At 39.8% G+C, this 13862-nt stretch overlaps 1 protein-coding gene across 3 annotated transcripts in view; it reads left to right on the top strand.

Moving 5' to 3' along the window:
• Positions 1 to 13862, top strand: part of micu1 (mitochondrial calcium uptake 1) — a 130017-nt gene that overhangs the window by 19825 nt on the left and 96330 nt on the right. For all 3 annotated transcript variants that reach the window (XM_072282652.1, XM_072282650.1, XM_072282651.1), the window contains exons 2-3: positions 3048 to 3128; positions 11916 to 12080. In XM_072282652.1, coding sequence (XP_072138753.1) covers positions 11917 to 12080 — 164 coding nt within the window. In that variant the 5' untranslated portion in view covers positions 3048 to 3128; position 11916. The remainder of the gene's footprint in view (positions 1 to 3047; positions 3129 to 11915; positions 12081 to 13862) is intronic.

Raw genomic sequence — 13862 nt, 5'->3', positions numbered from 1 at the left:
CAGCACATCATTAAGAAAAAAGCCGAAACAAACATGCTAATTAATTAGGTGCTGCCTGGCATGTAATTGTCGGCCCAGATCAGTGCCGATTGCATCGCCTTTGATCTGGGCCGACATTTACGTGTGGGGCGGCACCTAATAATTAGCATGTTTATTTTGGCTTTTTTCTTAAAGATGTGCTGTGTGCCTCCTGGCTACTGCTGCATTCTCCGCAAATTGGTACAGTATCTGTCCGCGGCCTGGGTGTTGGGGTGGTAGGACACTGGGGTGTCATCTTGTCGTCTGTTTCCATCAGGGCAGGCAGGACATCTTTTTCTTTGTCTGCCTGCCTCGATGTCGAAGGTCGAGGTTCATCGTCTGCTGTGGCTAACGTGGAAGGCTTGCTTGACTGCTTAGCCTCACGCATTTTTCTATCACACAGTTCGTTGTAAGGACTCAAACCATCTTGCAAATATCCCCTAAACCTACATACCCTTTCAAAATTAAAGTTGTACTTTATCATTGCAGTGAAAATCTCATGTAGTTGCTTCACTTTCGCTACTGCATTCGGTTTCGATCGCTATCCTTTCCTCTTCCAATTGCATCAGCTCTTCATCTATCAGTTCTTGGTCATGGGAGGCCAAAACCTCTTCAACATCATGTTCGTCAGCTTACACAAGCCAAACTCACTTTGTCCTTGCTTCGTTCACCACGATCGTAACGCTTAATTATGTCTAGTTTTACACTAAGCGTAACACCCTTACGAGCTGTTTTAGGCTTTTCCGACACCATAGAACTCATCTTGCAAACGGCTGCTCACAGGCACGTGTTAAAGCAATGCTGTTCTGAATCCGGGGGAGAGCAGCTGCTCGGGGCGCACGCTGATTTTTTCACGCACTGAATTTTTTATCGTGCGCTGCTTGTTTTTTCGTAACAGTGAAAACACCTTCTGAAGGTGAAAACAGGGTACTGATGTAGGTCTTTCGTAACAGTGAGGTTTCGTAAAGCGAACGTTCGAAAAGCGGAGGACACCTGTATTAGGAGAATGGGGCAAAGAAGTGGCAGAATACAGTGTAGGGAAATGTATGGTCATGCACTTTGCTAGAAGGAATATAGGTGTAGACTATTTTCTAAACATTTAGCAAATTCAGCCATCAGAAGTGCAAAGGGATGTGCAGGATTCCCTAAAGGTTAACTTGCAAGATCAGTCTGTGGCAAGGAATGCAAATGCAATTTTAGCATTGATTTTGAAAGGACTATAATTTCAAAGCAAGAATGTAATGCTGAGGCTTATTAAGGCATTGGTCAGACTGCACTTGTTTATCAGCAGTTTTGGGGTGTACTGACATTATTCAAGAGGAGATTCACAAGAATAATTCCAGGAATGAAAGGGTTACGCTCCATCTGCCAGAAAACACGGAATCTCCCAGTGGCCACCCATTTTAATTCCACTTCCCATTCCCATTCTGACATGTCAATCCATGGCCTCCTCTACTGTTGCGATGAGGCCACACCTGGGTTGAAGGAGCAACACCTTGTATCCCATTTAGGTAGCCTCCAACCTGATGGCATGAACATCGATTTCTCGAACTTCTGGTAAACCCCCCCACCCCTCCCCTTCTCCATTCTGGATTCTCTTTTCCCCCTCTCACCTTATTTCCTTACCTGCCCATCACCTCCCTCTGGTGCTCCTCCCCCTTGTCTTTCTTCCATGGCCTTCCATCCTCTCCTGTCAGATTCCCCATTATCCAGGCCTGTATCTTTTTCACCAATCAACTTCCCAGCTCTTTTCTTCACCCCTCACCCCACCCCACCCCCAAACTCTGACTTTTCATCTTTTTTTTCCTCCAGTACTGATAAAGGGTCTCAGCCTGAACATCAGCTATACTCTCTTCCATAGGTGCTGCCTGGCCTGCTGAGTTCCTCCTTCATTTTGTGTGTGTTGCTTCAGCATCTGCAGATTTTCTTTTGCTTGGGTTAACACATGTGGAGCGTTTGATGGGTCTGTACTGACTGGAGTTTAGAAGAACGGGGATGGGATGAATCTCATTGAAACCTATCAAATAGAGTGGACGTGGAGTGGATGTTTCCTTTATTAGGTGAGTCTGTGATCAGAGGGTATAGCCTCAGAAGGACAACCTTTTAGAACAGAGGTGAGGAAGAGTTTCTTTAGATAGAGGGTGGTGAATTTGTGGAATTCATTGCCACATATGACCGGAGGCCAAGTCATTGGATATATTTAAAGAGTTTGATAGTTTCATGATTAGTAAGGGCATTAAAAGTTATGTGGAGTAGGCAGGAGAATAGGACTGAGTGGGATTAAAAAAAAATCAACCATAATGGAATGGTGGAGTAGTGCCAATAAGCCAAATGCCCTAATTCTGCTCCTGTGTCTTATGATCTTATGCAGGGAATGGAATAATATGGATCATGCACAGGCAGAAGAAAATTAGTTTACTTTGGCCCACCATCTACATGATACCATGGGGCCTGTTCCTGTGTAGTTCTGGTTTGTGTTCTAAATCCATGCTCTCAAAGTCAATTTTCAGGCTATTCTGTTTACAGATATTTCCGACTAATTACATTTCATACATCAAATAGTTATCAGATATTCCAATGACTTAAGTTGAATTTGTACAACTGCAACAAATTGCATTTAGTAGAAAATGTACCAAAAGATGACAAAATGGACTTATTTTTCATATGAAACATTACCTTGTATTTTAAATTCATATTCAAAATCTTTCTTAGTTTTTCATACTCAGATCAAATTTTGTTTATGTTACCCCACACAAGCTGGAAAGCTCTCTGTATAAGTATTTATTTTCCTTTTCCTGCTGTTCTCTGAGTCTACAAGCACCCCACACTCCACAAAATGTTCTGTACCACATGGAGCATTTCTTGAAATTTGCAGGTTTATTTGCTAAATCTTACTATAAGCCCTAGGCGTTGAATCTTTTTTGTGGTGTTAATTCTGAGGAAAACTTTGCCTGAAATGGTGCTTCATTTACTTGTACATGTACAATGCACTTGAGTTTTTGTTAAAATTGTCTTATTTCTGCTTGTAGATTGTGATCTGAATGGTCGTAGCTACATTCCAGGAGTAAGCAGAAATTTGCCATCTATTGGGAAACAAAGTGACCCTGGAGGTATGTGTCTTGTCCTTTTGCTGTACATTCAGTCAATTTATTCTAGTATATGCATGTGAAATTCATGTTGTGCAATGAAGAGATAAGGGTCTCAGTTGATGAAACTAGTTTATTTGGTAAAAAGGAATGATCGGTATTGCATTTTGGGGGCTGGCCAGGAGACCAACCAGTATTTTCGTCACCGTTAAGTGCTTAGAGTAATATGCCGTCTGATTCAGGTTATCTAGAAGATTTGTGTTCAAGTTATAAACTATTAATATAAAGCCAAAAGGATCAAAAGCAAGCATTTATATTTAATGCAGAATATTAATACTGATTTCTTCATGCCACAAATATTGTGCATTATAGACCTGTACCTGAAAACGTCTTGTTCAAAAGCTGGATCCTAATCTTAGTGATCTTTCAGTGCAGAATAAGTCCATTTTTTTCCCTCCGACTATTGTATGTTTTTCTGTAATATGAAAATCACTTTTACCAGATCTTGTAGAATTGTACAAGTTAATGAATATGTACAGTTAATAGAGTCTTGTCATAGAAGCTCAATGTCCCCTCTTAGTATTTCTTTTTAAGGCATCAAAAACAGCCTCTGAATTTTTGAAAGATACAAATATAAATAGTTCTGGCGTTCCTCATTCCTGCAGTTTTAAGACTGAACTCAACAATGACATATCCCCATTTTCTGATCTATGTCATAATTTTGTCAACGGGACTAAGGTGCTTTCATTATCCCTTTCCAATGTTTTTCAAAATAAAAATTGGAGTAATTTTAATTATTTTAGAGCACTGAGATTGCTGTTGAATCTTGAGATCAGGTTGACTTTCATAAGCTAACTTGTTTCTGTGTCACTTGAAAACCCTGGTGTAACACTGTTGTGTCTGCTTATTTGCAACCAAAATATTTTATCAAGTTATTAAAGCTTTTAGGCAGTTGATTATTTTTTGACAGCTGAATTTCTTCTCAGATTCATTAAAATTATTTATAACTTTCTGCACTTTCCCAATTGTAGTGATAGATGTGCAGTGGTGTTGAACACTGTTGACCTTGAAGGAGAGGACCTGACAGGGTGTTCCCTCGGATCTTGAAGGAGACTAGTGTTGAAATTGCAGGGGCCCTGGCAGGTGTCTACGGATGAGGTGCTGGAGGATTGGAGAGTAGCTCATGTTGTTCTGTTGTTTAAAAAAGGATCGAAAAGTAATCCGGGAAATTATAGGCCGGTAAGTTTGACGTTGGTAGTGGGTAAGTTATTGGAGAGAGTACTAAGAGACAGAATCTACAAGCATTTGGATAGACAGGGACTTATTAGGGAGAGTCAACATGGCTTTGTGCGTGGTAGGTCATGTTTGACCAATCTGTTGGAGTTTTTTAAGGAGGTTACCTGGAGAGTGGATGAAGGGAAGGCAGTGGATGTTGGAAGGATATTAATAAGGTTGAAAGAGTGCAGAGAATGTTGACAAGGATGTTGCCAGGACTTGAGAAACTCAGTTACAGAGAAAGGTTAGGACTTTATTCCCTGGAGCGTAGAAGAATGAGGGGAGATTTGATAGAGGTATATAAAATTATGATGGGTATAGATAGAGTGAATGCAAGCAGGCTTTTTCCACTGAGGCAAGGGGAGAAACAAATCGGAGGACATGAGTTAAGGGTGAGGGGGGTAAGTTTAAAGGGAACATTGGGGGGGCTTCTTCACACAGAGAGTCGTGGGATTATGGAATGAGCTGCCGGACGAGGTGGTAAATGTGGGTTCTTTTTTAACAATTAAGAATAAATTGGACAGATACATGGATGGGAGGTGTGTGGAGGGATATGGTCCGTGTGCAGGTCAGTGGGACTAGGCAGAAAATAGTTTAGCACAGCCAGGAAGGGCCAAAAGGCCTGTTTCTGTGCTGTAGTTTTTCTATGGTTTTCTAAAAGCATTATTTGTGCTACCAATGTGTTAAAGATAGTTACTTGAAACTTGCTGTGAGTTATAATGTGCAATATATTTGCTGTAATTTCTTACTGCATCATTTCAATTCTGTACACTGCATGATATTACAGTTTAGTTTCACAGCAAGTACCTGAGTCCTCAGATAATTTAAACTACAGTGTACCCTCTGTTAAGGCATTTGGGTAATAGAATTACACCCTTATAGATTTTATGTGAGTAAAGCAAATGTAAAATGTAAGAGAGACAATAATTTATCAATTTTTGCATATGTTCATGTTATAGTAAATTGCAATACTATCCTCTATACTATAGAATGGTATCCTCAATGCTATATTATCTCTCTTATTCTAACTTTGCCCCCATCTAATCACAGTTTCCTTGGAATGTAGCCCCTCTAACATGGAGGTATACTGAACTCTTAATAAAAGATCATAAGGAAAAACGATGAGATTGCGCTCTTGTTAACTTGTTAAGTAATGTTACCAAGTAGGTAAATCAGTTTGCTGGAGTGGATATCATTGCCCTGATTATTATTGCTATTATTTTAATTTATAAAATGCTGTAGAATTGCCCGATGTTGGAATACTCCTGTGACAACCCCTGTTATGTCTTCACCATCCTCACCAACTTTCCTCTCTCTCAGGCAGAGCATTATGTCATCAGCAGGAGCCTTAACTTTGTCCTCCTGCACCCATACTTCAATGTGTTCTGTGCCTGCCGTGATACTGAGCTCTTCTTCTGATGTGTCCATCTCCGAACTTCTTTGACAAGGGCTCCCCACCCACCACCACTGACCCCTTTTCCCATCCTCATTCCTCCACCTCCCTCTGCCTGTTCTGGGTCTCATCCATCTCAACTTTACTACTTCTTTCTCTTATTTTAACCTTACCCCTTTTGAATGCATGCCCTCTCTTCTCTCTGCACTAATCCCACCCTCATCATCAAGCTCCCTGACGAGGGAGCGGGGTGGGGGGGGCCGGTGTTGTTGTAGTCCAGCTGACTGAGCTCTACTTTGCTGAGGCCAGATGGCAGCTATTAAACATCTCCACTTACTTATATCTTGCACAGGACCCCTCTAAGAGCATTTGTCTGTTATATCGTCACCAATCTCATAGAGTGCCACAGTAGTGTAGCAGTAAGCATGACACTATTATAGCTCAGGGTGTTGGATTTCAGAGTTCATTTCCAGCATCCCCTGCAGGAAGTTTGTTCATCCTACCGGTGAGTTTCCTCTGGGTATTCCACTTTCCTCTCATAGTCCGGAAGCATACTGGTTCGTCGGTTTATTGGTCATTGTGAATTGTCCTGTGATTAGGCTAAATTTAAATAAGCGAGTTGCAGGGCAGTATGGCTCATTGGGCCAGATGGGCCTTTTCCAAACTGTATCTCTAAATAAATAAAATCTATTCTGGTGATATCCTTTCCACTACCGCCAACCTTGACCTACACTCTTCCTTTGTATTTCCTACCTAGATCCACAAACCTGACTGTCTCAGTAGCTTATTGTTTCTATCCACATACCTTGACTGCATTTTGTCTTCCTTGGTTTAGTCCTTTCCTACCTGCATCTGTGACACTTCACATGTTCTATGCCACTTCAATCACTTTAAGTTCACTGGCTGAGTTTTTCTTATTTTTAATTTTAGGGACATCTAATCCCTGTACACTTCTATTCCACCATTTCCTGTACATCTGCCCTCACCCCATCCTCCCACCATCATAGGGATAGGATTCCCCTTATCCTTACCTACCACTGTATCCAGCACATTATTCTCCTAAACTTCTGAAATATCCAGTGGGGTCCTACCACTGAGCTCATCCTTCTCTCCCACTCCACTATCTCTTCCCCCCCCCCCCCATGCTTTCATGCTTTCTGTAGAGCTCACTCTCAACATGACTCCCTTGTCCACCCGTCTCTTCTTGCAGATCTCCCTCCTGGCAAACCTGACATGTGCTACACCTCCTTGCTCACCACCAGTCAGGGCCCCAAACAGTCCTTCCAGGGGAGGTGACACTTCAATTGTGAGTCTGTTGGGGTCACTGGTGCTCCCAGTGAGGCCTCCTGTACTTTGGTGAGACTTGATGTAGATTGTTTTCAAGAGGACCACAATCTAGTTGTAGTTTTTAGGCTTGCATGCCTCAGTGACCCAGAGAGCAGAGCTTCATGCTTTGGCTCCTGCTTGGGTCATCCATGCAAAGCAGGTCAAAGGGTAGAGGCCAGACTAAGAGTGATTCACCGGTCCTGCAGGTTTGGAGGTTCAGTTCAGGGCTAACAACTCTGACTAGTAAAATAAAATTGTTACGGAAACAGCAATGCAGAATCCTTCTGTACTTCAGAGTGCGGTGATATTTCTGATTATTCACCTGGAACTTAGCACTAGTGAAAATTGAGAGGGAGCTACGGACACGACAAAAGAAGCCCTGAACACAGCTGGAGATGGAGGACCTTCATTGTTGCCCAAAATGCTAGTGGCGTAATGAGCAGTAAGTAAGTGATGCAGATTGGGGAAACCACTTTGAGCGCCTTCACTCTGTCTGCGTAAGGGCAGGATCTTCCAGTGGCTAACCACTTCAATTTGATTTCAAATTCCCATTCTGACGTGGCCTCCTCTATTGTTACAGTAAGACCAAACTCAGGCTTGAGGAGCAACATCCCAAATTTCATCTGGGTAGCCTCCAACCTGATGGCATGAGCATTAATTTCTCAAACTTCCAGTAATTTCTCCTCCCTGTGTCCTCTATTTTCCTTTTCTTCATTCTGGTTACCCCTTCTCTTCTCATCACCTGCCCATCACCTCCTTCTGGTTCCCCTCCTTCCTTTTCCTCCACGGTCTAATGTCATCTATTAGATTCCTCCTTCAGCTCTTTACTTCTTTCACCTATCACCTCTAGCTTTGTACTTTGTCCTTGCTCCCCAACTACCCACCTTATCCCTCTCCTGGTCCCACCCATCACCTGTCAGCTCCCCTCTCCTCGCCTTTTTATTCTGGCCTCTGCCCCTTTTCTTTCCAGTCCTACAGCTTGAAACATTGACTGTTTATTCTCCTGTATAGAAGATGTCTAACCTGCTGAGTCCCTTCAGCATTTTGCGGGTTGTTCTGGATCTTCAGCACCTGCAGAATTTCTTGTGTTTATGCCACACTTCTCTCTCTGTTTGGATATGAGGAATGCATAACAATAGATACTTTGGTTAGTTATTGACAACTGGTAATAATTAAGATAATGCATTTAACAAAATGTTGTACAAGGCAACATGAGGAAAGTAAAACTTTTTTTTGCTGAATACAAATCTATTAGTATAATTGAGATTTGCCAAACAATGGCAATGGCAGCCTAAATTCTTTTTTCCTTTGAAGGATGCTTTCTATGCTCTTATTTGGACATAATCTACCACCATAATTATTGTATATAATTAGTTGTGGCAGTATTTCTCTGGCATATCACTGCGGAATTGCCTTCTGTGCTGAGTAATTTAAAATCTATCATCTCTACAATTTATTTCTAAAACAGCGTAATATATTTTCAAGATTTTGATGTTGATTGCTGATATATGAGATGTAATTATAGAATACAAGCAAATTTATCTTGGGTAGGAATATTCAGGCAACATTAATCTCAGGAAATTACTTGCACTGTATTTAGTATTCAATTTGCCCAGGAACCTTATGCTAGAGGAAGTCCTTTCTCATAGATTTTTATTTTTTTCCTCACTCTGAACATTACTTTGTTCTTGTCTTTCTCCAGGAATGGAGAACTTAGACCTGTACCTTTCCACATCTATGCCCCTTAAGAGATACAGCACGATGGCTACATTGTTCGATCCGTATATTCAATTTACATTCAGTGGCCACTTTGTTAGCTACCTCCAGAAGCCACTGAGTGTATGCTTGTGGTCTTCTGCAGCTATAGCCCATCCTCTTCAAGGTTGGACCTGTTATGCATTCAGAGATGCTCTTCTGCACACCACTATTGTAACACGTGATTATTTAAATTCCTGTTACCTTCCTGTGATCTTGAACCAGTCTGGCTATTCTCAATTGACTCTTCTCATTAACATGGTGTTTTCGCACACAGAACTGCCACTGTCTGGATGTGTCTTGTTTTTTGCACTTGTAAACTCCAGAGACTGTTGCTTGTGAAAATCACAGGAAATCAGCAGGTTCTGAGATACTCAAACTATCTTGTCTGGCACCAACAGTCATACTATGGTCAAAGTCACTTAGATCACATTTCTTCCCAATTCTCATGTTTGGGCTGAACAACAACTGAACCCCCTTACCATATCTGCATGCTTCTATATATTAAGTTGCTGCCACATGTTTGGCTGATTAGATATTTGTCCCTAATAAAGTGGCCACTCAGTGTATCTCCCCTTTGGTTTTTATCCTCCACAGAGGTTTACTGAGCTCATTCTGTATTTTGAGACAGCACTACAGAGCTATTGAGAATTGTAGGTAAATTGCCACAATATTAAACTGTCCAAATTTTCTACAATATGCTATGGTAATCATTTCTGGCATATTAATGATTGCAGTTTGAGAAGAATAGAATATTGAGTGTTTAATGTTAATTTGAATAAACAAGTTATTCTCTTCAACTTGTTGGATAATGTCCATTAAAATGTTTGCATGTACAAAGATATTTTCAAGGACTTTTAGATCTCATCCCATATCTGTACAAGAAAATGCTCTTCAGTTTATCTTTATAAAAGTAATCAGCATAAAGGGAGAGCAGAGTATCTCCAAGTGGTATTAAGTATTTAATTACTGAAATGTAAGACCTATTATGCAGCTTACATTGGTTAGCCAACCAAGTCCTCAAAAGTGTTCTCATTCAATTTGCTTTCTCTCTGCATGGTACGTTCTCTAGTTTTAATATTGTAATTAATTGAAATTTGATTTCTACACTTGACACCTTGGGAAGTTAAGAATTGTTCATAATTACTCATGTTATAGGTCTGTTACATAACTAACTCTATTATTGAAGCTATAAATACTTAAATGAATAGTGCACTAGCAATCAAAAGAAAGTTGAGCCAAAATTGTGGTTAAATTGTTGGTTTGGATGGTTGTCTTTTGAAGTTAGACTGAGAGTTAGCAAAATGATTTCAAATGAGCTAATGGGCCTTTACTCCCTCCAGGGATTCTCTGCTTGCAATGAGTTGGAAGCTGAGCTCTTCCTATGGGGATATAAATTGGAGAGGGGGACAGTTTTGAGAGGTGAACAATAGCCAAGATCTGGGGCAAACTAATTTTGTAAGAAACTGGAGAAGTGACCAAGGATAACATTTTCCAGAGATTGATTGCACCTGAGTAAAAAGAAAGTCATGTATTATTTTTCATTTTATTTGTGATTAATCTTACTGCCACCATGCCTTTATCACAATAATCATAATAGTTTGAAAGTCCAAACTCTTTATAGACAAACTGGAATTAAACTCCAAACTCCAACGCCCCAAGCTGTAGCAGTGTCACGCTAGCTGCCCCATATGTTTAAAGTTTTGCTTCTATTACAGTGAAAAATGCAAAGGTACACTATTATATCCTTGTTTCATTTCAAGTTCCACTTTTGAGTTAACAATGTATATAATATTGTTGAAGTGACAGTATTTGGAAGGAATATACTGTTAGATCTATTTCTAAGCCTTGCCCATTTGAAGTTGCAGACAGGATTTTGGAGAAGCTCGGGAGTAAGTAAAATAGATATGATAAAATACTTTAAAGTCTGTTAGAGTTTATAGATAAACAGAAAATTTCAAATTGACTTTGGAGAATGACTGCCAGAATATTTATACTGAAGAAATGTATAATGGGATTGCATTTAGGTTGTTAGATCAGAGGCCTTGTTAATTATTGATTTTAAATTATCCAGGAATCAAAATTCTTGCCAAGATTTCAAAATTTAACCCATTGTCATTAGCATGAATGCTTAAAACTAATTTTTGAATTATCCATTTTTTTTTTACAATCTAATCAGATATTTTGTGAAAGGGAAGGTATTGATTGTAGGATATAATTTCTCATAAGAGAATGTCTCACTTATCTTGATGTAGCAAAAAACTCATGGAGGTGCATGATGTTGCTTTACCTCTGCTGAAGAAGTGGCATTAATTTGAGCATGGATCTGATGTCTGAAAAACATCTGAAGTTTGTGAATCCTGGTGTTCACATTAGCATTTCTTAATCATTGTTCACTTTGTATTTGGTGGTGGTAGAAATTTGAAACAAGCTGCTACCTACAAGGCAGGTCCACGTTTTCCAAGTTCGATAATTTCCAAACAGAAAGTAATGAAATTCTTGTAAGTCTTTTCATGCTTATAGGAAGTCTCAATGTGCAACATACAGAATAAATGTTATCCTTGTAAGTAGTTGTGATATCCAATCCAGCATGTAGAAATGTTCTCACAAACTTACTGAGTAAATCCTACAGTATTCTGTATAAAAGAGGGAAAAGGTAGATAGTTCATGGCACCGAGTAAGAGATATTGTACTCAGTAAGGACCCAAAGCATCATTTGATCACCTAATTTCTTTTCGATGTTGTTCACTATTTTTCTGTGGATGGGCATAGAATGTGGTCTGATGAGAGGCCTCCATGAATAATCAACTCAACCATTTCTACTGGTATTTGTTGAGGTTGAAATATTAAACAGGTAACTCAGTAGGCTTCTTAATATCCCCAATCCTCTTAGCTTATGAATTAGTACAAGATTCTTTGGATAACATTTCAGTTCAAACATGACTCTTATGAAGAAGGGGTACCCAACCCTAGCTCAAGAACTGAACATTAAATTCCAGTAAAAATGGTTAAGCGGACAGAAAATGTGAATGACAGTAAATATTTTCTGGTTCTACTTGCAGAATGTTTCACTTCAGAATTCTGCCTGCAATGGCAGTTTTTGGCAACTTCTCCAGACAATACTATAGAGCAGCAGCAACCACAAATAAGCGTCGGCACAGATTAATGATAGTAACATTTGCTGGAGTGACAGCTGTTTCAGCAACAACAGGCTTATTATGGAAAAGGTAAGAGAAGTCTATATTGTCAGAAATACACAGAAGGGTGTGATTTCATTTTTAAAAATGGCCAATGTATAATCTCATTGTCTTTGAGAGGAAGACCATTTTAGATGGTGGCAGGGAGAGGAGAAATTGTGTTATCATGCATCATTCCGCAAGAAAATTACTGTATTATTTTGTGTAACTTCCTGATGAGCAGGTACTGTTGGCTAGAGGGCTGAGAGTAAGTCACTTTGGTCCACCACACACAATATTATTTCAACTGAAATAGAAAATTTTATGACTGACAATCTTCTTCCAGCTTACCACCCTGTTATTTTCATTTATGCTAAATCAACAAGCATCTTTGGCCCAGGTTAATTAATTAATTAATGCCCCAGGTTATCCCCAAGTAGCTTTCTAGGCTATTTTAAAGGACAGTTAACCAGCTTTCTATCACTGGAGTAATATAAATAGGCCAGGATATGTCAGGATGACAAGTTTTTAATTAAAGAACATTAGTGAACCAGTTGGGTTTTTATAGCAATTCGATAGTATCGTAATTGATGAAACCAGCTTTTTGCTTAATTAACTGAATTTAAGTACCCTGTCTGCCAAAATAGAATTTGGATTTTCACTCTGGATAACCAGTCCAGTCCTCAGGATAGCTGGTCCTATAACGTAACCTCTGGATCTCACGCCCCAGGGTAGTCTATCACTATGAAGAGTATCATGGTGTAATGTTGAATTGCCACAGTGTGATAATGTTTACTTTGCATCAATTATTTTTTAATTGTTGCTTCAACTCTATATGGATAGCATTGTTTAGAAACCATTCTCAGGCCGGCTGGTGGCGCAATGATATCAGACCTGGGAGCGGAGGTTCCCGGGTTCGAAACTAGTTGGGTCTGCCCCCGAGTACGCTTTCCATCCATGCTGGGTTGAGTGTGGGGATCGCAACTTGACCTCGTAAAATAAAAAGGGAAAATACTGCGAAAATGTCTGTGTGAGGAGTGGCGCGCGACACAGTCTCTCTTTCGCTCAGCACCTTGTAAAAGCCATGAAGAAGACATCATCACGGATGCACACATGGACATGCAGATGTACACGCACAGACTCGCACGCGTGCAGGCACGCGCCAAAAAAAAGGAACCATTCTCTATTAATAGTGTACAAACAAAATTAATTTGTTTAAAATGTTTTATTTAGAGCTGTTCAAGTTTTGTAGTAATTGAGCTTAGGTTAGAGGAGTAAAAAATGTTATTACTTTATGCATCGCTTCTTGGTTTATCAGGATTTCATCGATATTTTTGAAAGGACTACTTTATCTTCATTTTAATCAAATTAATTTTTAAAAACTTTACATAACATTTCAGAACACTTGAAAAGCAAAGCTCAACAAATGGGGGCAGATGTATGTTAACTATCCTAAACTTGTGTTATCTGAATGGTTATATCAGTAGTATGTTACTTGTGGTAGCAAATGAAGATCAAGAGCCAGTTATTAATAGAAATGTCCTAAAAATTTTGAGTGCTTAATAATCAATATGTTACCTTTTTAAAATGCAACTGCAACAAATGTCTACAGAGCTCTAATGAACTAATAGCAACAATTTGCTGGAGCAACTCAGCAGGTTGAGCAGCATTGCCGGGAGGAAAGAAATTGTTGATATTTTGGGTCCTGGCACAGGGTTCCAAAATATTGGCAGTTTCTTTCCTCCCACTGATGCTACTCGATGTGCTAAGATCCTCCAGCAGGTTGTGTATTGTTACCGATTCCAGCATCTGTTGTCTCTCGTGTTTTGTAAA

This window comes from Mobula birostris, chromosome 18, assembly GCF_030028105.1.
Source record: "Mobula birostris isolate sMobBir1 chromosome 18, sMobBir1.hap1, whole genome shotgun sequence".
Classification (NCBI taxonomy): Eukaryota; Metazoa; Chordata; class Chondrichthyes; order Myliobatiformes; family Myliobatidae; genus Mobula; species Mobula birostris.
This window is presented reverse-complemented; position numbering and strand designations above follow the sequence as displayed.